General features: G+C 38.0%; 1 protein-coding gene across 1 annotated transcript in view; it reads left to right on the top strand.

The window, feature by feature from the left end:
* The window catches only part of SAV1 (salvador family WW domain containing protein 1), a 35866-nt gene that overhangs the window by 4383 nt on the left and 5609 nt on the right, over window positions 1–25874 (top strand). The window contains exons 3-4 of the mRNA XM_059915700.1: window positions 21259–21529; window positions 24211–24354. Of these exons, the coding sequence (XP_059771683.1) occupies window positions 21259–21529; window positions 24211–24354 (415 nt within the window). The remainder of the gene's footprint in view (window positions 1–21258; window positions 21530–24210; window positions 24355–25874) is intronic.

The raw sequence follows: 25874 nt of genomic DNA, 5'->3' as shown, positions 1-25874 counted from the left end.
ACTGAAGCAAGCTGAAAATTAAACTTTTTAATCTGATTGGTTTTTTTTCCTAGTAACTTGTAGGCTTTAAATTTTGGCAGGATAAAAATAAAAAATACATGAGATTTACTTTTTTAGCCCATGAAACTTCAAATAAAGTGACTTAAAAACAGTTTGGTGTATGAGCGTTTTGAGTGTAGAAAACATTTCATTCACTTAGTATTAATCATTTATGATTTATGTGTCTATCATTTTCCCTTTTGGTATCTGACTTCTGGTACCTTATTTGGGAGAACAAAACCAATATATGAAAAATGATGACAGAACAGTTAGTTGTTATACTATGTGGTACCGACTGAGTGCATTAGGGAGCCAGAAGAGAGAGAGATCAGGGTAGGCTAGAATACTTAGAGAATGGTTCATGGAAGAGGTAGGACCTGAACTATTTTTCTTTGTGCTTGGACTGTAGATTGATACGGGATATAGGAAGGACATTTTAGGTGAAATAATCAGTGAAAACAGCAGACATGTAAATCCAAGTAACTGTGTAATTCTGTCTAGTTTGAAGAAATAAGTTGTAAGATGGAGTGGAGATTAGTGATGCAACAACAGGCTGTAGGATTTAAACTTGAGTCAAGCAGAAGCCATTGCAGATTTCAAAAGGACAAGATTTTCATTTTATGAAAGCAGTGTTCAAAGATTAGTTTACTAGCTGTACTCAGGATAGATTGCTAGAGAAAAGAGAACCTCAGGTACCAGTGGTAATGCAAATCTATGATGCTTTTGGAGGAAAAATGAGACTTAATTATGGTTTTGGGAGAAGGTAAATCACTGAAGTTTTGAAAATTGAAGAATAGTATGGAACAGTTGGCAAGAGCAGCTTATTTTGTGAAAGCTGACGTTCAAGTCTCACTGGGATATTGAAGAGGAGAGGTTTTCTAGGCATATAGAAATACTGTAATGAAAATAGGTGAGTGCCGTTTTTGTTTGTAAAGAAATTCGAGGTTAAAGGATTAGACAACTTGCATACTTCAGTGTTTATTTTGGCTATTTCTGATATCATGTAGTTTTAAACCTCAGAAATGATTTGTTATCCAATCAAAATAGTAAGTTTTAAAAATAAATTCATTCTAATATATTTTTTAGAGTAATACCTGCTTATTATAGGAAATTTGCAAAATGCAGAAAAGTAAAGGTAAAGCACTCATTATGCCAGAGGTTCTTTGTATTTAGTTATTTCCTTCATCTTTTTCCATGACATTTTTTTTTAACATTATCGTGATTACACTCTGTACAGTTTCATATCCTTGCTTTTTTACTTTAATGAGTTTCTTAATGTTAAACACTATTTATATGTAGTTTCAAAGCTCCATAGTTTTCCATTTGGTGTATGTCTTATGGTTAATATTTTAAATGTTAATGAGGATTTGACCTAGGCTGGGGACATTTGGAAAGGGGCGAAGTGAGACACATCTGCATTGATGGGCCTTGGCCACTAATGGTTATTGAGGGATAAGGGAAAGAGAAGAGTCAGATAGGATTAGCAAAGCACTTGACTGTATAAGAGGTGCTCTAAAAATGAATGGTTGAATAAGTGAATGGATCCACAGATTTCAAGTCTGGAGTCTTAAGACATTTTTGGTAGCCAAGGGGTAGCGGGAATAATAGCTTATAACAATCTGTTTTTCATTAATACAGATTGCTGTTCTTCGTACTTAACATTTCCCATGTATATTTATGTTGCAAACATCACTGATAGCTCATGACACTTTTATGCCTGAAGTATGAAGAATTAATGATACCAAGTTAAAAATCTTATTTTAAAATTCTGATTCACAAAATATCTTTGAGGAAATACTGTAAAAACTAAATTTCTACTGATCCTCTCTTAGGACCCTTTTTATGCAATTTGATATAGTTTTTGTAATTTTTATGACAGACTTTAAAACAGCTTTCCCCAATCATATTTTAGAAATGAAATACAAGTTAATTGGATACTTTTTCAAATTAAAGAATGTCATTTAAAAAAAGATCTGCACTTATTACGACAGTGATACATGCTTGAGAAATTTCACTTAACATTAATTTATATCAGGGCAATAAGATTAATGTTTTACCTTTCAGAAAAAAACGGAACTTCTTTGCAGGGGTCTCTTAAGTGGCAGGGAAGGATTAACAACCAATTATTAACCAAACAGAAAAGCCTAACAGCTGTGTCTTCCAGAAGAAAAAAAATCTGAATATGAGACAATAGCTGGAAGTTTCTTGAATTCATCTTGAAAAGACTTGTAACTTCTTATATTTTCCAGATTTATGCTGGAGAGAGTTCAGGGAATTTGAATGAATGGAAAGGAGAAAGTAAGTTTGTGGGAGAGTAAGGATGTGCTATAGACAGATTTATTTTCACAAGGTTTAAATTTTGATTGCTGTTACTAATGTAATAAGCATAAAAAAGGTGTGAAAGAAAATAGTTTTGTAGTGACTTGACAGTAGTAATTCCTGCCAATTAGTTATTACTTAGACTTTTAGGAAACGCCTTATCTCAGGGGTTAATTTCATCGTACTGTGTTGAGCAGAAGTACAAAAAAACAAGTTGTATAATATCTTAAAGGGTTTTAGGGCCTAGCACAGTTCTACATTTAGCTGTGAAATTTGACCTTTAACATTTTGGCCTACAGGCAGTTACTGTATGTGCCAGAGGAAGGAATTCTGCTGTTAACAGGAAGTCTTTAGTTGGAATACTAAAGGCAGATTGAATTCCTTTGTTCTGCGCCTAAATAATTTAGTTCTATGCAATTTTAAGTAACAAACTTTTAACTTTTATTGTTAAAGACAGCTAAAGAAATCAAGTAATAAAGATCAAATTAAAAAGTTCCAGGCTTTACCAAAAAAAAAAAAATACTAGAGTTGTGTTTACTCCAGGAAATGCATAAGTATTAGTTAACCAGAATCTTCTTTTGAGGAAGTGTTAATAATCCTTAGGAGCACAACTTTATTTGTAGTTATTTTGGAGAGGAGGAAAAAAGGCAGTTGGCTTAGTTTAATCCTTATATCTTTTTATCAGCGTCTTGATTATAACATGGGCTGTAATGTTTAGTATTACCCTGGAGCTTGTAACCTTCATTAGAGTTCCATATTCTATTTTATTCTTTGTAGCCACTTCAACATTAGGAAACTAGAATTTTTGAGCTTGTCTCTAAGGGCAGATCTCGTAGAAATCTGCCAATTTTGTATGACAGTAAGTTCTTTGGAGGCATATCTAATGTGAAAGCTTGGTGGAGAGACAAAGTAATACTTTATCTGTGTCTTTGGGAAATCATGTATGTAGCTTATTAATGTTCTAGTTTATTTTATGTAAGTGGAAGGTGCTTGTGCTATTAATTCCTGCAAATGGAAGTTATTTTGAAGATTATGAATGCCACTCATTCTTTTCTGGGACTAATAATTGAAATTATGGAAAACTATTTTTTTCCTTGTAGCTCAGAAACAAGTTCAGAATTATAGATTGCATTTTCTTTTATTAGTGGCAGTCATATTTTCTTTGAAGAATTACAGTTGATCTTTTGGGGTAAGATTACGTGGTTGGTAATAAATTTGTCATTTGACCTTATATCATCTGTGTGGCCTTCGGTAAAATAACTTACTTGAACCTTTGTTTCCCCATCTGTAAATTGGTAATGATACCACTACCTCATAGCGCTGACTGAGTATGAAATAGTACACATGGAAAGGGCCAGGGACAGAGTAGACATTCATTTGTTAGTGCTCATGTTTTTTGTAAGGTATCATATGCTCTTGTATGCTTTTTCCAGATTTGGCATGTTTGGTTATTGAAGTTTCAGCTTTCTAACTGAACTTAAGAGTGGAGGTCTTGTGTGTTAGAGCTTGATATAGCTTTTTTTTTTTTAAGTCTGCTAGACTTATTTTATTACTGATAATATTTTATGTTTTAGATTGGTGGTTTCCAGTCTTTTTGTACAATACATTCATCTCTCAATAGTTTTATAGAATTATCCAAATAATAGTTTGAAAAGAATTTAGTGCACATGGCAACTTCAGAAAGTGGGGGGGTGGTTTGTCATTGAAACTAAATAAACTGTTTATAGACAGCTCTGAAAAGGTTAGGAATCATGGTTTCACATGGCATTGGTAAAGCTGATGAACCTATTTGGGACTTTGTGGACTTCATGGCTCCCTTATCAATAACTTGTCAAGGTTTAGTTCCTGGACACAGAGGTTTTACAGAGAGGTCTTTGTGTTTCCTCTAAATGTGAATTTCAAGTTTATCATGGTTTAAAATCTGCTGTTTAGTACCTACTATTGTTTACATGTAACAGTACATGTGTTTCTAGATTTAGGCAAGTTCAGTATATGGAAATTTGGATTTTCTAAGCAGATGAATGAAATTGTCACAAACTCTCTAAGCCTGTACAGTTTTAAATTACTGTAATAGCTTTTTGTTTTTAATGCTGCATTTAGAAATCTGTGTGTTTCCAGGGGGACCTCTGTCGGGCCAAAATGTTATAGGTCTTATCAATAACTCAATTTGAATACATTGAATTGACTATAATTCTTTTTAAAAATTGCTATCCTTGGTTGTGGCTAGTACTACAACATTTTTAGTGATGGAAGTATGAGAAAGTATAAAGCCACTGCATGCTTGAACAGCATGATTTTAGTTATTTGCTATGTATGTCTTTAGTACATTGGCTTATTTCTTTTCTCTTTAAATATTTTCTCTTTAAGTACTGAAGTTGCTTAAGCTACACTTACTAAATAAACGTTCATTTGCAGGTGACAGAAGCCAAAGTCAGTTTCACCGAAAGGCTTGTTAGCTTTGTTTTGTTTTATAGTCACCATATGTTTTAGAAATATATGCCTTTCTTCCCAAAGGGTACTGAGCAAGAGTGATTTTGTTTTCTTTCTTGCATTTTCCGTTCTGCCAGAGTGCTTCATAGGTGGCGTTGTGTACGTTCTATTGCATCAGTTCCAGACACACATAATGACTGATTTCTCTTTTTGTGATATTAAAATTGATCATGGGATCAGATGTCATACCAATTCATCATCATGATGTTGTCCATCAGCTTTTCACCTATTGATTTGGAAGCCATTAATCATTATTGGCTAGATCCAATATTTCGTTAGCTGTTGCAAATAGTGACAAGTATTCCTCAAAACTGTCGTTTCTTTATTAGTTGGAATTCTGTCATGAAGAGCTCTATAATGAAGAACTTTCCTTTATCAATTATTTGGTTTCATTTATCAATATTTTGGCTCTTCATATAAGACAGGATAAATGCTAGATCTTTTCCTTTCTTACTATTTTTCAGAATAATCAGTTGATACCCTAACCACCTCCAGAGGTAAACAATGAGGTTTATTTTTTTAGTGTCTTTATGAACTCAAGGATTTTAAAAAAATTAAATACCAAGCTTTATTTGGATTTCACCAGCTTTTTCCTTAATACTCATTTTCTGTTACAGGATCCAGTGCAGAGTACCACATTGCATTTAGTTGTCATATTTCCTTAGTGTTCTTTGGTGTATGACAATTTCTTAGTCTTTTCTTGTTCTTCATGACCTTGACAGTTTTGAGGAATACTTGTCAGATATTTTGTAAACTGTTCCTCAGTTTGGATTTTGTCTGATGTTTTTCTCATGATTAGACTGGGCTTATTGGTTTATGAAAAGAATACCACGGAGGTGAAGTGTCTTCATTATATATAAAGGAGATACATGATCTCTATATGACATTGGTGATGTTAACCTTTAGCACTTGGTTAAGATTTGCCAGGTTTCTCCACTGTAACAAACACTGCATGTTTGTTCTTCCAGTTTTTATCTTCATCTTTATTTCTTTCCTAAGCACACCTATTTTCTCTATTGTCTTTACGTCTGTTTTGGGGGTTCTTGCTTTGCTTCTTTGTGGTCTTCCTTCAGAGAGTTGATTGCTTCATTCTTTTTTCTCTTTTAATTTATGGCAGTGGCAGAATATTTAATTTCATTTTGCTCTCTACTTTGGGACTTTTTTTTTTTTTAATAAATTTATTTATTTATTTATTTATTTTTGGCTGCATTGGGTCTTTGTTGCTGCGTGCGGGCTTTCTCTAGTTGCGGCGAGCGGGGGCTATTCTTTGTTGTGGTGTGCGGGCTTCTCATTGTGGTGGCTTCTCTTGTTGCAGAGCATGGGCTCTAGGCGCGCGGGATCCAGTAGTTGTGGCTCACGGGCTCTAGAGCGCAGGCTCAGTAGTTGTGGCGCATGGGCTTAGTTGCTCCGCGGCATGTGGGATCTTCCCAGACCAGGGCTCGAACCCGTGTCCCCTGCATTGGCAGGTGGATTCTTAACCACTGTACCACCAGGGAAGTCCATGGGACAAAATTTTTTTGAATGTTCTTTTTTAATCAACTTTGTACCTTTTTGCCTCTTTAATTTTTCTTATAGACTTGATGTTGGGCTGTCCTAATTATACATTATTGAATAATTAGGGATTTTCCTCTGCCAGTTATTTGAAATTGGCTCCTGTGGTTGCGAGGGGTGTAGGGGGTTGCGTAGGGAAAAGGAAAAATTACCAGGGTAGTGTGTTGAGCTACTTGGTTTTGCACAGTGCTCTGTTCTTATTTCCACTTCTTTCTTTACTGTTCTTCTAGCCCAGCTGCTTTTGGCAGTTTTTGTATGTATATTAGATTTAGGGATTATACCTCTCTAATTTTTTTTTGAAGTCTAGTTGGTTTACAATATTGTGTTAGTTTCAGGTGTACAGCATAGTAATTCATTTTTTGCAGATTGTATTCCACTATAGGTTATTACAAGATATTGGGTATAATTCCCTGTGCTATACAGTAAATCCTTGTTGCTTATCTATTTTATATGTACTAATTTGTATCCGTTAATCCCGTACTCTTGATTTGTCCCTCCCTTCCCCTTTTGGTAACCATAAGTTTGTTTTCTATGTCTGTGAGTCTGTTTCTGTTTTGTGTATAGATTCATTTGTATTATTTTTTAGATTCTACAAATAAATGATATCATATAGTATTTGTCTTTGACTTATTTCACTAAGCATAATATTCTCTAGGGCCATCCATGTGTTGCTGCAAATGGCAATATTTCATTCTTTTTTAGAGCTGAGTAATATTCCATTGTGTGTGTATGTGTGTGTGTATACATATATATATGTATGTATACACACACATATATACACCATATCTTCTTTTTTTTTTTTTTTTTTTTTTTTTTTTTAAATATTTATTTATTTATTTTGGCTGTGCTGGGTCTTAGCTGCAGCATGTGGGATCTAGTTCCCTGACCAGGGATTGAACCCAGGCCCCCTGCATTGGGAGTGTGGAGTCTTACCCACTGGACCACCAGGGAAGTCCCTACACCATATCTTCTTAAGCCAATCTGTTGATGGGCACTTAGGTTACGTCCATGTCAACTATTGTAAATAGTGCTGCTGTGAACATTGGGGTGCATGTATCTTTTCGAGTTAGAGTTTTCCTCTTTTCCAGATATATGCCCAGGAGTGGAATTGCTGGATCATATGCAACTCTATTTTTAGTTTTTTAAGGAATCTTCATACTGTTTTCCATAGTGGCTGCACCAATTTACATGCTCAACAACAGTGTAGGAGGGTTCCCTTTTCTCCACACCCTCTCTGGCGTTTATTACTTGTGGACTCTTTGATGATGGCCATTCTGATCAGTGTGAGGTGATGCCTCATTGTAGTTTTGATTTGCATTTCTCTAATAATTAGCAGTATTGAGCATCTTTTCATGTGCCATCTGTATGTCTTCTTTGGAGAAATGTCTGTTTAGGTCTTCTGCGCTTTTTGATTGGGTTATTTGTTTTTTTAACATTGAGTTATGTGAGCTGTTTGTATATTTTGGATAGTAACCCCTTGTTGGTTGCATTGTTTGCAAATATTTTCTCCCATTCCATCGGTTGTCTTTTCATTTTGTTTATGGTTTCCTTTGCTGTGCAAAAGCTTGTAAGTTTGATTCGGTCCCATTTATTTGTTTTTGCTTTTTTTTTTGCCTTGGGGACTGATCTAAGAAAATATTGCTACGATTTATGTCAAAGAATGTTTTGCCTATGTCATCTTCTAGGAGTTTTATGGTGTTATGTCTTAAATTTAGGTCTTTAAGCCATTTTGAGTTTATTTTTCTATATGGTATGAAGGAATGTTTTAATTTCATTGTTTTACATGTAGTTGTCCAGCTTTCCCAATGCTGCTTGTTGAAAGAGACTGTCTTTTCTCCATTGTATATTCTTGCCTCCTTTGTCATAGATTAATTGACTGTAGGTGAGTAAGTTTATTTCTGGGCTTTCTATTCCATTCTGTTTATCTATTTGTCTCTTTTTGCATCAGTACCATGCTGGGGGTTTTTTTTTGTTTTTTTTTTTATAAATTTATTTATTTTTGGGTGTGTTGGGTCTTCGTTTCTGTGCGAGGGCTTACTCTAGCTGCGGCAAGTGGGGGCCACTCCTCATCGCGGTGTGTGGGCCTCTCACTGTCACGGCCTCTCCTGCTGCGGAGCACAGGCTCCAGACGCGCAGGCTCAGTAGCCGTGGCTCACGGGCCCAGTTGCTCTGCAACATGTGGGATCCTCCCAGACCAGGGCTCGAACCTGTGTCCCCTGCATTGGCAGGCAGACTCTCAACCACTGAGCCACCAGGGAAGCCCACCATGCTGTTTTGATTACTGTAGCTTTGAAGTATAGTCTGAAGCCTGGGAGACTGATACCTCCAGCTTTGTTCTTTTTCTCAATATTGCTTTGGCAACTCTGGGTCTTTTGTGGTTCCATATAAATTGTAAAATTATTTGTTCTCATTCTGTGAAAAATGTCATGGGTGTTTTGATAGGGGTTGCATTAAATCTATAGACTGCTTAGGGTAGTATGGCCATTTTAACAATATTAATTCTTCCAGTTTAAGAGCATGGAATATCTTTCCATTTCTTTGAATCCTCTTCAGTTTCCTTTATCAGTGTTTTGTAGTTTTCAGCATATAGGTCTTTCATCTCCTTGGTTAAGTTTATTCCTAGGTTTTTTTGTTTCTGTGTTTGTTTTTTTTGGATGAGGTTTTAAATGGAATTGTTTTTATCTTTACTTTCTCTTTCTGATATTTCATTATTAGTGTATAGAAACGCAACAGATTTCTGTATATTAATCTTGTATCCTGCTGCCTTGCTGAGATCATTTATTTGTTCTAATAGTTTCTGTGCAGAGAATTTAGGGTTCTCAATATAGAATATTTTATCTGTGAATAGTGACAGTTTTACTTTTACCCTTCCAATTTGGATACCTTTTATTTCTTTTTCTTGTCTGATTGCTGTGGCTAGGACTTCCAATATTGTATTAAGTAGAAGCAGGGAGAGTGGGCATCCTTGTCTTGTTCCTGAATTTAGTGGAAAGGCTTTCAATTCTTCACTGTTGAGTATTATGTTGGCCATGGGTTTGTCATAAATGGCTTTTATTGTGTTGAGACATGTTCTCTGTATACCCACTTTGCTGAGTTTTTATCATAAATTGTTGTGGAATTTTGTCAGTAGTTCTTTCTGCATCTGTTGAGATGATGATATGGTTTTTATTCTTCAACTTGTTAACGTGGTGTGTCACATTGATTAATTTGCAGATATTGAACCATCCTTGCATCCCTGGGATAAATCTCACTTGGTCATGATGTATGATCCTTTTAATGTATTGTTGAATTTGATTTTTATATTTTGTTGAGGATTTTGCATCTATGTTTATCAGTGATATTGGCTTGTAATTTTTTTGTGGTGTCTTTGGTTTTGGTATCAGGGTGATGCTGGTATTGTAGAATGATTTCATGATCATTCCTTCCTGTTCAGTTTTTGGAATAGTTTGAGAAGGATAGGTGTTAACTCTTCTGTAAATGTTTGGTAGAGTTCTCTTGTGCAACTGTCTGGCCCTGGTCTTTTGTTTTTTGGGAGTATTTTTTTATCAATGATTCAGTTTCATTACTAGTAATTGGTCGGTTTGTATCTTCTATTGAATATTTCTTCCTGGTTCCATCTTGGGAGATCGTGCATTTCTAGGAATTTGTACATTTCTTCTAGGCTGTCCATTTTATTGATGTGTAATTATCCATATTAATCTTTTACGATCCTTTGTATTTCTGTGATATTTGTTGTAACTTTTCCCTTTTTTTCCTGATTTTATTGATGTTAGCCCTCTCTTTTTTTCTTGATGAATCTGGCTAAAGATTTATCAATTTTTCTTATCTTTTCAAAGAACCAGCTCTTAGTTTCATTGATCTTTCCTATTGCTTTTTTAGTCTCTATTTCATTTATCTCTTCTCTGTCCTTTTTGATTTCTTTCCTCTTAGTAACTTTGGGTTTTGTTCTTTTTTTCTAGTTCCTTTAGGCATAAGGTTAGATTGTTTATGTGAGATTTTTCTTGTTTCTTGAGGTAGTTTTGTATTGCTATAAACTTCCTTCCCTTCCTCTTTCGTTCTCTTCTCTTGTGATTTGATGACTAACTTTAGTGTTGTGTTTGGATTCCTTTTTCTTTTTTGTGTGTGTATTTATTGTAGATTTCCGGTTTGTGGTTACTATGAGGTTTTGATATAGCAGTCTGTATATAAACAAGATTGTTTTAAGTTGCTGGTCTTTTGATTTCAAACGTATTTCCAATATCCTGCATTTGTGTTCTCCTTTTCTCACAATTGCTGGTTTTGATATATTTGTATGTGAATGATTTTCTAGCTTTACTGTATGTTTGCCTTTACCTGTGAGCTTTTCCATGTTTGCTTGTCTGTTCTTCAGTTTTTCTAGGTCTTTGTTAAACATTGTTCTTCTGCGGGTTTCATCTTGTTCCATCATCTGGGACCTAATCCTCTGCCGTCTCCTTTTGTCTAACTTTCTGTGATTGCTGTTTCCTTTCTGCAGGCTGCAGGATGGTAGTTCTTGCTTCTGCTGTCTGCCTTCTGATGGATGAGGCTGTCTAAGAGGCTTGTGCAGGCTTCCTGGTGGGAGGGGCTGGTTCCTGCCCAGTGGTGGGTGGAGCTGGGTCTTGTCCCTCTGGTGGGCAGGGCTGTGCTCCGGGAGACTTTTCAGCCACTTGTCTGCTGATGGGTGGGGCTGTGTTCCTGCCCTGTTGGTTGTTTGGCCTGAGGCAACCCCAGCACTGGAGCCTACAGGCTGTAGGGTAGGGCTAATGGCAACCTCCGGGAGGGCTCACACCAATGCATACTCCCCAGATCTGCTGCTGCCAGTGTCTTTGTCCCTGCCATGAACCACAGGCACCCCCCCACCTCCGCAGGAGATCCTCCAGTACTAGGCAGGTAGGTCTGGCCCTGTCTCATATGGGGTCACTGCTTTTTTCCCCTGGGTCCTGGTGAGCACGAGACTTTTTGTTTGCTCTCCAAGAGTAGAGCTTCTGTTTCCCCCAGTCCTGTGGAAGTCCTGTGATCAAACCCCACTGGCCTTCAAAGCCAGATTCTCTGGGGACTCCTCTTCCTGTTGCCAGACCACCAGGCTGGGAAGGCTGACATGGGGCTCAGAACTTTCACTTCTGTGGGATAACTTCTGTGGTTTAATTGTTTTCCAGTTTTTGGGTTGCCCAGCCAGTGGGTATGGGATTTGATTTTATCGTGATTGCGCCCCTCATACTGTCTTGTTGTGGCTTTTTCTTTGTCTTTGGTTGTAGGGTATCTTTTTTGGTAGGTTCCAGCGTTTTTTTGTCAATGGTTGTTCAGCAGTTAATTGTTATTTTGGTGTTTTTGTAAGAAGGGGGTGAGCTCACATCCTTCTACTCTGCCATATTGAGCTAATCTCTTCTGTTATAAACTTCCATCTCAGAACTGCTTTTGCTGCAGTGTGTAGATAGTGGATTCTTGTGTTTTCATTTTCATTTGTCTCCAGGTATTTTTTTAATTTCTTCTTTATTTCTTCAGGGATTCGTTGGGTTGTTTATTAGCATAGTTTAGCCTCCACTTGTTTGTGTTTTTTGCTATTTTTTCATTGTAGTTGATTTTTAGTCTCAAAGGGTTGTGGTTGGAAAAGATGCTTGACATGATTTCAGTTGGCTTAAAGTTACTGAGATTTGTTTTGTGGCCTAGCGTGTGCTCTATATCCTGGAGAATGTTCCCTGTGCAGTTGAAAAAAGAATGTGTATTCTCCTTTTGTGTGGAATGTCCTATATATATTAAGTCCATCTGGTTTAATGTGTTGTTTAAGACCAGTGTCTCCTTATTGATATTCTGTTTGGGTGATCTGTTCATTGATGTTAAGTGGGATGTTAAAGTCCCCTAGTATTGTTGTGTTTCTGTGAATTTCTCTCTTTACATCTTTTAATATTTGCTTTATGTATTTAGGTCCTCCTATGTTGGGTGTATACATATATATACAATTGTTATGTCTTTTTCTTAGATTGCTCCCTTAATCATATGAATGTTCTTCATTGTCCCCTGTTACAATCTTTGTTTTAAAGTCTGTTTGGTATAAATATTGCTATCCCTGTTTTCTTTTCATTTCCATTTGCATGGAATACCTTCTTCCATCCTGTCATTATCAGTCTTTGTGTGTGTTTGGATCTGAAGTGAGTCTCTTGTAGGCAGCATATATATGGGTCTTTTTTTTTTTTTTTTTTGTATCCATTCAGCTACTCTATGTCTTTTGGTTGGAGTGTTTAGTCCATTTACATTTATAGATGTGTACTTATTGACATTTCTTAATTGTTTGGGGGGTTGTTTGTAGTTCCTTTTGTTCTCTTCTCATGTCATTTGATGACTATTTTTAGTGTTATATTTGGGTTCTTTTTCTTTTTTGTGTATTTATTATAGATTTTTGGTTTGTGGTTACCATGAGGTTTATATATAGCCATATATATGTGTGTGTATATATATGGTTAAGTTGGTGGTCTCTTAAGTTCAAATGCATTTTAACAACCCTGCATTTTTACCCCCCCCCCCCCCACATTTACCGGTTTTGTCATGTTTTATTTCTTTTTGGTTTGTGTATCCCTTAACTTCTTATTGTGGATATAGATGATTTTATTACTTTTGTCTTTCAACCTTCCTAATAGCTTTATACTTGGTTTTCTGTTGGGCAGAGCCATGTCCCAGGGTCCCTGGCTATAGGGCCCTGTGGGATCCTGGAGCTGGTATTGGCCCTCAGATGGGTGGGGCTGGTTCCGGATACAGCTGTCGGCATGGTCCTGGCAGTCCCAGAGCTTGTGTTGGACCACTGGTTGGTGGGACTGGATCCCAGGTTGGCTGCCTAAATTGGCTTAAGGTGTCCCAGATCTGGTTTTGGCCTGCTGGTGGATGGTGCCAGGGCCCAGGGGGTCCTGGGGCTGGTGCCATCCTACTAGTGGGTGGGTTGGGTCCTGACAAGCCAGGCTGCAGGGCTGTGGTGGTCCTAGGGCTGATGTCTGCCCACTGGCAGGTGGGGCCGGGGCTCAGGGGATCCAGGGGCTGGTGCCTACTGACCAGTTGGTGAAACCAGGTTCTGGGGCTAGTGCCACCTCACTGGTGAGCGGAGCTAGGTCCTGGGGTCTCTGACTACAGGGCCCTGGGGGTCCTAGAGTTGTTTGTCAGCTTGCTGGTGGGTGGGTTCAGGTCCCAGGGGGTTCTGAAGCCAGTGCCTGCCCACTGGTGGGTGAGGCTGGTCCTGGGGCTAGTGCCAGCCCACTCGTGGTTGGAGCCAGGTTCTGAGGTATCTGGCTGCAGGGTCCTGGGGATTCCAGGACTAGTGCTGGTGCACTGGTGTGTGGGTCTTGGTCCTAGGCCCTCTGGTGAACAGGGGCATATCCTGGAGTGGCTGTGGTCACAGGGGGTTTTAAGGCAGATGGCCTGCTGGTGAGTGGGGCTTTGTCCCAGCTGGGTTAATTGCTTGGCTTGACCTGTTGTGTCCCAATACTGGTGCCCATAGGCTGGTGGGCAAGGCCAGGTTCTGGTGCTAATAAGTTAGAGGGAGAATTCCAAAATAGTGCTTGCCAGCACCAGTGTCTTTGTGGTAGAAGAAGCTCCCAAAATGTCTGCCACAAGTGTCTGTGTCCCCAGGGTCAGCTCCAGTTTCCTCCTGCCTCTCTGGGAGGCTCTCCAAGATTAGCAGGTGGGTCTGACCCAAGCTTCTTTAAAATTACTGCTTCTGCTCTGGGTCCCAGAGTGTGTGAGTTTTTGTGTGCACCCTTTAAGAGTGGAGTCTTTATTTCTCACAGCCCTCCAGCTCTCCTGAAAGTGAGCCCTGCTGGCCTACAAAGACAAAGGTTCTGGGGACTTGTCTTCCTGGACAAGGTCCTTCCTGGTGTAGGACCCCTGGGCTGGGGAGCCCAGTGTGGGGCTTGGGCCCCCTTGCTCCTTGGGGAGAATCTCTACAGTTGTAATTATCCTCCTGTTTGTGGGTCGCCCACGTGGGGGTAAGGTTCTTGACTATACTGCGTTTCCACCTTTCTTATGGTTCCTTCTTTGTATTTTTAGTTGTAGAAGATCTTTTCTGCTGGTTTCTAGTCTTTCTCATCAATAGTTGCTCTGTAAATAGTTGTAATTTTGGTGTGCCCAAGGGAAGAAGCAAGCTCAGGGTTTTCTTACTCCACCATCTTGACCACACCCATTTCATTTCTTTTGTCAGTGTTTTGTCATTGTCACCGTACAGATCTCACAATTTTTTTTGTTAAAGTGATATGTAAATATTTAATTTTTGGGAGCTAAGTGGTATAATTTATTTTTAATTGTTGTTAGTATAGAGATACTTAATTGATTTTTGTATGTTGACCTTATACTGTGTTATCTTGGTAAACTTACTTAATAGTTCTATGGTACAGCCAGGTTACTTTTAAGAAATTACAAACTGGGAATAGTTTTACAAGTTCATTTTTGCTGTTTTAGATGAAATGTCAAATCTTAAATCTTGAATGAGGTGAATTTTTCTTTTCCTCACTTTTTCTTTAGCAGTATACATGTAATATTTACTTATTAGCTTTGTTAGTAGTTAAATATTTGTATGGCCTGGTGATGGAAGCATCAACCAAAAAAGCCTGATTTCAAAGAGGGAGCCTAGTTTCTCTCTTCTTTTGTAATTAAATAATAGTAACACTGGCTAGTTTTATGAAAAATTTTATTTGCAACAGTAAAATCGTGATTTTTTTTAACAGGAAGAATACGATTGGGATAGTTAATTTTTTTTTTTTTTTTTTTTTTTTTTTTGTAATGTCTGAAACATTTATATTAACATGTTTCCATACAAATAACCCAATGAAAGTTTAGTATTAGTTGTTTTGTTTGTTTTTTTATACTGCAGGTTCTTATTAGGCATCAGTTTTATACACATCAGTGTATACATGTCAATCCCAATCGCCCAATTCAGCACACCACCATCCCCACCCCACCGCAGTTTTCCCCCCTTGGTGTCCATATGTCCATTCTCTACATCTGTGTCTCAACTTCTGCCCTGCAAACTGGCTCATCTGTACCATTTTTCTAGGTTCCGCATACATGCATTAATATACGATATTTGTTTTTCTCTTTCTGACTTACTTCACTCTGTATGACAGTCTCTAGATCCATCCACGTCTCAACAAATGACTCAATTTCGTTCCTTTTTATGGCTGAGTAATATTCCATTGTATATATGTACCACATCTTCTTTATCCATTCGTCTGTTGATGGGCATTTAGGTTGCTTCCATGACCTGGCTATTGTAAATAGTGCTGCAATGAACATTCGGGTGCATGTGTCTTTTTGAATTACGGTTTTCTCTGGGTATATGCCCAGTAGTGGGATTGCTGGGTCATATGGTAATTCTATTTTTAGTTTTTTAAGGAACCTCCATATTGTTCTCCATAGTGGCTGTATCAATTTACATTCCCACCAACAGTGCAAGAGGGTTCCCTTTTCACCACACCCTCTCCAGCATTTGTTGTTTGTAGATTTTCTGATGATGCCCATTCTAACAGGAGTGAGGTGATACCTCATTGTAGTTTTGATTTGCATTTCTCTAATAATTAGTGATGTTGAGCATCTTTTCATGTGCTTCGTGGCCATCTGTATGTCTTCTTTGGAGAAATGTCTATTTAGGTCTTCTGCCCATTTTTGGATTGGGGTGTTTGTTTCTTTGATATTGAGCTGAATGAGCTGTTTATATATTTTGGAGATTAATCCTTTGTCCGTTGATTCATTTGCAAATATTTTCTCCCATTCTGAGGGTTGTCTTTTCGTCTTGTTTATGGTTTCCTTTGCTGTGCAAAAGCTTTGAAGTTTCATTAGGTCCCATTTGTTTATTTTTGTTTTTATTTCCATTACTCTAGGAGGTGGATCAAAAAAGATCTTGCTGTGATTTACGTCAAAGAGTGTTCTTCCTATGTTTTCCTCTAAGAGTTTTATAGTGTCCACTCTTATATTTAGGTCTCTAATCCATTTTGAGTTTATTTTTGTGTATGGTGTTAGGGAGTATTCTAATTTCATTCTTTTACATGTAGCTGTCCAGTTTTCCCAGCACCACTTATTGAAGAGACTGTCTTTTCTCCATTGTATATCTTTGCCTCCTTTGTCATAGATTAGTTGACCATAGGTGCGTGGGTTAATCTCTGGGCTTTCTATCTTGTTCCATTGATCTATGTTTCTGTTTTTGTGCCAGTACCATATTGTCTTGATTACTGTAGCTTTGTAGTATAGTCTGAAGTCAGGGAGTCTGATTCCTCCAGCTCCATTTTTTTGCCTCAAGACTGCTTTGCCTATTCGGGGTCTTTTGTGTCTCCATACAAATTTTAAGATGATTTGTTCTAGCTCCGTAAAAAATGCCATTGGTAATTTGATAGGGATTGCATTGAATCTGTAGATTGCTTTGGGTAGTATACTCATTTTCACAATGTTGATTCTTCCAATCCAAGAACATGGTATATCTCTCCATCTGTTGGTATCATCTTTAATTTCTTTCATCAGTGTCTTATAGTTTTCTGCATACAGGTCTTTTGTCTCCCTAGGTAGGTTTATTCCTAGGTATTTTATTCTTTTTGTTGCAATGGTAAATGGGAGTGTTTCCATAATTTCTCTTTCAGATTTTTCATCATTAGTGTATAGGAATGCAAGAGATTTCTGTGCATTAATTTTGTATCCTGCAACTTTACCATATTCATTAATTAGCTCTAGCAGTTTTCTGGTGGCAGTTTTAGGATTCTCTATGTATAGTATCATGTCATCCGCAAACAGTGACAGTTTTACTTCTTCTTTTCCAATTTGTATTCCTTTTATTTCTTTTTCTTCTCTGATTGCCGTGGCTAGGACTTCCAAAACTATGTTGAATAATAGTGGTGAGAGTGGACATCCTTGTCTCGTTCCTGATCTTAGAGGAAATGCTTTCAGTTTTTCACCATTGAGAATGATGTTTGCTGTGGGTTTGTCATATATGGCCTTTATTATGTTGAGGTAGGTTCCCTCTATGCCCACTTTCTGGAGAGTTTTTATCAGAAATGGGTGTTGAATTTTGTCAAAAGCTTTTTCTGCATCTATTGAGATGATCATATGGTTTTTATTCTTCAATTTGTTAATATGGTGTATCACATTGATTGATTTGCGTATATTGAAGAATCCTTGCATCCCTGGGATAAATCCCACTTGATCGTGGTGTATGATCCTTTTAATGTGTTGTTGGATTCTGTTTGCTAGTATTTTGTTGAGGATTTTTGCATCTATATTCATCAGTGATATTGGTCTGTAATTTTCTTTTTTTGTAGTGTCTTTGTCTGGTTTTGGTATCAGGGTGATGGTGGCCTCATAGAATGAGTTTGGGAGTGTTCCTTCCTCTGCAATTTTTTGGAAGAGTTTGAGAAGGATGGGTGTTAGCTCTTCTCTAAATGTTTGATAGAATTCACCTGTGAAGCCATCTGGTCCTGGACTTTTGTTTGTTGGAAGATTTTTAATCACAGTTTCAATTTCATTACTTGTGATTGGTCTGTTCATATTTTCTATTTCTTCCTGGTTCAGTCTTGGAAGGTTATACCTTTCTAAGAATTTGTCCATTTCTTCCAGGTTGTCCATTTTATTGGCATAAAGTTGCTTGTAGTAGTCTCTTAGGATGCTTTGTATTTCTGCAGTGTCTGTTGTAACTTCTCCTTTTTCATTTCTGATTTTATTGATTTGAGTCCTCTCCCTCTTTTTCTTGATGAGTCTGGCTAATGGTTTATCAATTTTGTTTATCTTCTCAAAGAACCAACTTTTAGTTTTATTGATCTTTGCTATTGTTTTCTTTGTTTCTATTTCATTTATTTCTGCTCTGATCTTTATGATTTCTTTCCCTCTGCTAACTTTGGGTTTTGTTTGTTCTTCTTTCTCTAGTTTCTTTAAGTGTAAGGTTAGATTGTTTACTTGAGCTTTTTCTTGTTTCTTTAGGTAGGCTTGTATAGCTATAAACTTCCCTCTTAGAACTGCTTTTGCTGCATCCCATAAGTTTTGGGTCGTCGTGTTTTCATTGTCATTTGTCTCTAGGTATTTTTTGATTTCCTCTTTGATTTCTTCAGTGATCTCTTGGTTATTTAGTAACGTATTGTTTAGCCTCCATGTGTTTGTCCTTTTTACGTTTTTTTCCCTGTAATTCATTTCTAATCTCATAGCGTTGTGGTCAGAAAAGATGCTTGATATGATTTCAATTTTCTTAAATTTACTGAGGCTTGATTTGTGACCCAAGATGTGATCTATCTTGGAGAATGTTCCGTGCGCACTTGAGAAGAACGTGTAATCTGCTGTTTTTGGATGGAATGTCCGATATATATCAATTAAATCTATCTGGTCTATTGTGTCATTTAAAGCTTCTGTTTCCTTATTTATTTTCATTTTGGATGATCTGTCCATTGGTGTAAGTGAGGTGTTAAAGTCCCCCACTATTATTGTGTTACTGTCGATTTCCTCTTTTATAGCTGTTAGCAGTTGCCTTATGTATTGAGGTGCTCCTATGTTGGGTGCATATATATTTATAATTGTTATATCTTCTTCTTGGATTGATCCCTGGATCATTATGTAGTGTCCTTCCTTGTCTCTTGTAACATTCTTTAATTTAAAGTCTATTTTATCTGATATGAGTATAGCTACTCCAGCTTTCTTTTGATTTCCATTTGCATGGAATATCTTTTTCCATCCCCTCACTTTCAGTCTGTATGTGTCCCTAGGTCTAAAGTGGGTCTCTTGTAGACAGCATATATATGGGTCTTGTTTTTGTATCCATTCAGCCAGTCTATGTCTTTTGGTTGGGGCATTTAATCCATTCACGTTTAAGGTAATTATCGATATGTATGTTCCTATGACCATTTTCTTAATTGTTTTGTGTTTGTTTTTGTAGGTCCTTTTCTTCTCTTGTGTTTCCCACTTAGAGAAGTTCCTTTAGCATTTGTTGTAGAGCTGGTTTGGTGGTGCTGAATTCTCTTAGCTTTTGCTTGTCTGTAAAGCTTTTGATTTCTCCATCAAATCTAAATGAGATCCTTGCCGGGTAGAGTAATCTTGGTTGTAGGTTCTTCCCTTTCATCACTTTAAGTATATCATGCCACTCCCTTCTGGCTTGCAGAGTTTCTGCTGAGAAATCAGCTGTTAACCTTATGGGAGTTCCCTTGTATGTTATTTGTCGTTTTTCCCTTGCTGCTTTCAATAACTTTTCTTTGTCTTTAATTTTTGCCACTTTGATTACTATGTGTCTCGGCGTGTTTCTCCTTGGGTTTATCCTGTATGGGACTCTCTGCGCTTCCTGGACTTGGGTGGCTATTTCCTTTCCCATGTTAGGGAAGTTTTCGACTATAATCTCTTCAAATATTTTCTCTGGTCCTTTCTCTCTCTCTTCTCCTTCTGGGACCCCTATAATGCGAATGTTGTTGCGTTTAATGTTATCCCAGAGGTCTCTTAGGCTGTCTTCATTTCTTTTCATTCTTTTTTCTTTAGTCTGTTCCGCAGCAGTGAATTCCATCATTCTGTCTTCCAGGTCACTTATCCGTTCTTCTGCCTCAGTTATTCTGCTATTGATTCCTTCTAGTGTAGTTTTCATTTCAGTTATTGTATTGGTCATCTCTGTTTGTTTGTTCTTTAATTCTTCTAGGTCTTTGTTAATCATTTCTTGCATCTTCTCAATCTTTGCCTCCATTCTTATTCCGAGGTCCTGGATCATCTTCACTATCATTATTCTGAATTCTTTTTCTGGAAGGTTGCCTATCTCCACTTCATTTAGTTGTTTTTCTGGGGATTTTTCTTGTTCCTTCATCTGGTACATAGCCCTCTGCCTTTTCATCTTCTCTATCTTTCTGTAACTGTGGTTTTTGGTCCACAGGCTGCAGGATTATAGTTTTTCTTGCTTCTGTTGTCTGCCCTCTGGTGGTTGAGGCTATCTAAGAGGCTTGATGGGAGGCTCTGGTGGTGGGTAGAGCTGACTGTTGCTGTGGCGGTCAGAGCTCAGTAAAACCTTAATCCACTTGACTGTTGATGGGTGGGGCTGGGTTCCCTCCCTGTTGCTGTGGCGGTCAGAGCTCAGTAAAACCTTAATCCACTTGACTGTTGATGGGTGGGGCTGGGTTCCCTCCCTGTTGGCTGTTTTGCCTGAGGCAACCCAACACTGGAGCCTACCCGTGCTCTTTGGTGGGGTTAATGGCAGACTCTGGGAGGGCTCACGCCAAGGAGAACTTCCCAGAACCTCTGCTGCCAGTGTCCTTATCCCCACGGTGAAACAGAGCCACCACTCGCCTCTGCAGGAGACCCCCCAACACCAGCAGGTAGGTCTGGTTCAGTCTCCCCCAGGCTCACTGCTCCTTCCCCTGGGTCCTGATGCACACATTACTTTGTGTGTGCCCTCCAAGAGTGGGATCTCTGTTTCCCCCAGTCCCGTCAAAGTCCTGCAATCCAATTCCCACTAGGCTTCAAAGTCTGATTCTCTAGGAATTCCTCCTCCCGTTGCCTGACCCCCAGGTTGGGAAGCCTGACGTGGGGCTCAGAACCTTTACTCCAGTGGGTGGACTTCTGTGGTATAAGTGTTCGCCAGTCTGTGAGTCACCCACCCAGCAGTTACGGGGTTTGATTTTACTCTGCTTGCGCCCCTCCTACCGTCTCACTGTGGCTTCTCCTCTGTCCTTGGACGTGGGGTATCCTCCTTGGTGAAGTCCAGGGTCTTCCTGTCAATGATGGTCCAGCAGTCAGTTGTGATTCTGGTGCTCTCGCAAGAGGGAGTGACAGCACGTCCTTCTACTCCGCCATCTTCGGGATAGTTAATTTTTTAAGTGTTTTTCATATGGCATATTTTTTAGCTATGAATAATTGTTCTATTTCTTCTCTTTTTCTCTTTCTTCTCAGGTATTGGGAGAGTTGCTGCTACATCTTTAGGAAATTTAACTAACCATGGTTCTGAAGATTTACCCCTTCCTCCTGGCTGGTCTGTGGACTGGACAATGAGAGGGAGGAAATATTACATAGATCACAACACAAATACAACTCATTGGAGCCATCCTCTTGAGCGAGAAGGACTTCCTCCAGGATGGGAGCGAGTTGAGTCATCAGAATTTGGAACCTATTATGTAGATCACACAAATAAAAAGGCTCAATATAGGCATCCCTGTGCTCCGAGGTAGACTATCAACTTTATCTTAACTCTTGGTTTTGGGATTGTCTAATGTTAGATTTTGAACTCATATTTTCATCAAAGAGAAAGATATCCTGAAGTTTGATTTAAAAACTTTATTTTTCACAGCTTATGAGATTTTTTCCTCTGGACTTATATTTAGTAATGAATGACTTTAATAATTAAAAAACAACTTTTTAAACAAACCTCAAAAACAGGATCAATATTCTTATGATCAGATTCTGCTTTCATATGCCAGAATGCTTTTGTTAAAGATACCCAGAAATTAAAGTAAATAAATAGAATATCTGCCTCTTTACATTTAAATTTCTATAAAAAATACACATCTACCTTCTAATGTGTCAGAATATATTTTGAATTATAATGTTTTGCTGATTTTATTCAATTTAGAGATATTTTATGTTTTTTAACTGTTGCCACACAAGAAAGTGAAAATTATCTATTTTATTTATTTATTTTTGGCTGCATTGGGTCTTTGTTGCTGTGCGTGGGCTTCCTCTATTTGCAGTGAGTGGGGGCTACTCTTCATTGCACTGTGCAGGCTTCTCATTGTGGTGGCTTCTCTTGTTGTGGAGCACAGGCTTTCGGCACGCGGGCTCAGTGGTTGTGGCGCACAGGTTTAGTTGCTCCATGGCATGTGGGATCTTCCCGGACCAGGGCTCGAACCTGTGTCCCCTGCATTGGCAGGCGGACTCTTAACCACTGCACCACCAGTGAAGTCCCTACATTTTAATATTATCACCCAGAAAACTAAGCTTTGTCACTATTGCGCTGTTTTAATCATTTTACATACTTGGATTTTTAATTCAAGTTTGAAAAACAGTTTTTTTCCAGTGATTCCATTTAGTGGCACTCAGTGTTTATTGAAAAAGTGAGGTTGTCATCCCTTCAAAAGAACCAAGTCAGCCTCTCTGCCTGTGTTGGGCTCTGGCCCCTTTGCCTGCTCTCCTTACCATCTCAGGCAAGCTGCTGCTCTCCCTGGCTTCAATTTGCAGGCCGGTGACATAGGGGTAATTTGTAGCCTCCCTCCCACCTGATCACAACCCTTACCCAAGGGCAGGGATGAGTTCCACGTATTCCTGCTGTGTCCCCGGCACCAAACACAGAGACACACACAGGTAGATGTTTTGTTGAATGAATAAATGATAGAAATGCACAAAAAAACCCCTAAAAACTCCCAACAAAACGTGGTTACGGTTTGCTGTCACTGGATCTCAGAGGCTTTCTGGTCCATAGAACCAGATTTGAGAGTATATTGAGCTTAGTTTTCTGTTTATCATCATTAATTTTATATTGAATATTATTATAGAATTTTATAGTTTACAAAGCATTTTCACAATTAGTTAATTTGCTTCTCTCAGCAACTCTGTAGACTTTAAGCAGGAGAGAATAAACACCTTCCTTAAGCTCAGATAGGTAGTATTGGCAGCTATTTGGCTGTCTGTATTATGCTAATCCTTATACAGAACTCTTGACATATATTAGGTCATTTAATCCTTAGAAGAGTCATTTTTGGTATGAATTTATTCTGGTTTTACAAATAAAAAGGCTAAGGTTCAGAGAAGTGAAGCAGTTTCGCTTACATTCGTGCAACTTGTAATTGGCCAAACTGAGGTTAACCCGCACTCCCCCCAGGGTGTATCTGACTTCGAAGCCTCAGTTCTTTCCCACCTCCCAATTGTGCTATCAAGGAATATTTGACTTTGCACCTACTTATGAAAGAAGAGTTGAAGATAAAATTCAGTGCCATTTGCACATTGATCTTTAAATTGTTAACTACAGTCTAATCCAACAGTTACTTTAGTCCTGGTTTAGTATTGGAATGATCTTTCCTGATACACACATAAACCTTTATGTTTGGAGGCAGGCTCTTCCAGTTTTATCTCCAAGTCTGGAATAGGCCATTATGGTCTCCCAGAATTCAGTCTTTAACCTTCAAGTGGGTCAGTGCTTTCCTTAGCATCTTCCCATTAAGAGCCCTTACCCCACCTTGCTGTTCTTTCCTTCCCCCCCAACTTATAGGCTGTTAGAACTAATTAAAAGCACGGTCTTTTTTTTTTTTTTTTTTTAAGTCTCTGACTTAAAACAGGTTCTAATCAACGCTAACTCCCATATGCTCTCTTAAGGTGGTAAAAGTGGAAAGGAAATAGTATAGTTATGTGGATATTTCAAGCACAGTACTCACTCCTACTGTAGTACCTGTTCCAAACCCCCTTTTCAGCCTAAAGGAGAAAGAAAATATCCATTCTTATTTTGAGAAAAATTATCAACTTTTCCAGTATAAATTTATAGCTAATTACTAGTTATTACTAAAATTTGATTCTAGTTTTAAGCCTCTGTATAAAGATTATAACAGCTCTGACTTTTTTAATAGCCTTCTTTAAAGTTGCCCTTGAAAAGAATAAATATCAGCCAGATGAAATCTCTTAAAAATATGTAAAGATTTAGCTTAGTTTTATATCCATCACTAATGACCTACAAGTTTCCAAGAGAAGGTGCATTTTACTTCCCCTATAGTATGGTTTAAAAAAAAGCCAGATCCTTATGTTTTTTAGGTGGTAGAAGTTTGGGCAAGAGGCATATTGAAAATCACTTAAATATTATTCTTATATTTCATGTTTTATTTAGGGCCTTTATCCTAATGAACATTGATTGTTTCTTCTTAGTGTACCTCGGTATGATCAACCTCCTCCTGTCACATACCAGCCACAGCAAACTGAAAGAAATCAGTCCCTTCTGGTACCTGCAAATCCTTATCATACTGCAGAAATTCCTGATTGGCTTCAGGTTTATGCTCGAGCCCCTGTGAAGTAAGTGAATTTACAGCACAGATTTTTGTTGAGTGGTGAGTAGAAGCCTGAATGGAGTCTCAGGGCTGCTTAAAACACACAGCACCATTTTTTTTTTTAATATTATTTAAAAGCCCATTATTATTTAAAGAAGGGATATCACAGCTTATGAAGTTGAAAAGTCATTGATTAGAAATAGAAGTTTTACAAATATTTATTGAATCTTCATTTTCTATTGTGTGCAGACCTAGGCTATTACAGGGATGCAGTAAAAAGCTTACATTCTCATAGGGGTAGAATAACTTGTAAATAAGTGATGCAATACCTTGTGATAAAAGGAAGGAACCAGGTAAGTCCTAGGTACATAGGTGAATCAAAGCAGGACACAAGAGTGTTGAGGAAATAGTATGTGTGGTGGCTCAAGTTCTGGGAGGAGATGACCTGTGTTCACTGATACTTTAGCTTTGTTACCCTGGGGAGGGTGCTTAACTTAGTTTTGTTTTCTGTAAATTGGAGATAGTAATAGTACCTTCTCTTAAGGTTATTGAGTATTCAATAAAATAATGCATCTAAAATATGTATCACAGTGTCATGCACATTGAGAGAGCTTAGTAAATGGTTACTGTTATTATTGTGGGTAAAGGTATAGAATAGTGGTTAAGATCAGTCAGGAAGGAAACTGGAAGGAAAGCGTGATTTCTGTCTCCATCACCTACTTACCGAATGACCTTGGGCAAGTTATTGAACTTAGTTCTAAGTGTTTTTCCTCTACTGAAATACAGGGGATAATAATCTTATCTACTTTACTTGGTGTGGTGAGGCTTAAAAGTGATCATGCTTTTTTTTTTTTTTAATATTTATTTATTTTTGGCTGCACCGGGTCTTAGTTGTGGCATGCAGACTCTTAGTTGCAGCATGCATGCGGGATCTAGTTCCCTGACCAGGGATTGAACCTGGGCCCCCTGCATTGGGAGCATGGAGTCCCAGCCACTGGACCACCAGGGAAGTCCCTGATCCTGCATTTTAAATCAAATGGCACAGTGGCTGACTTGAGTAAGCCCTTAACAATGGTTTCTTATTATTATGAGTGAGCAGGGAAAGCTGCACCAAAAAGGAAAATACATGCACTAGTTTTTAAAGATGGCTATGAGTTTGCTGGCTCATTGAGGATATTTATTGGGTGCCATAGTAGGTACTGTTCTTGGAATATAATCATGAATAAATGAAATATTTGCCTCAAAGAGCTTCTCTCTTCTGGGAAAACAGAAGTAGGTATTCAGATCAATAATCCAGTGTGGGTAAGGATCAGTGACAGTGGTATATACGAAGTGCTATGATTTCAGAAAAGGGGATGTCTGAAAGTAAATAGTTATTGATAATCCAGTGCTTCCTGTACCATACTGTGCTAAACTTTTACATATAATCTTCCCAAAACCTATTTTACAGCTGAAAAAAACTCTGTCTTTGCTAAGATCACACAAATATTAAGTGGTAGATTTCAAACCTTTCTCTCTAACTTCAAAGTTCATACTCTTAACTTT

The sequence above is a fragment of the Balaenoptera ricei genome, chromosome 2 (genome assembly GCF_028023285.1).
Source record: "Balaenoptera ricei isolate mBalRic1 chromosome 2, mBalRic1.hap2, whole genome shotgun sequence".
Taxonomy (NCBI): domain Eukaryota; kingdom Metazoa; phylum Chordata; class Mammalia; order Artiodactyla; family Balaenopteridae; genus Balaenoptera; species Balaenoptera ricei.
Note: the sequence above shows the minus strand (reverse complement) of the source record. Positions and strands in the feature narration are given on the sequence as shown.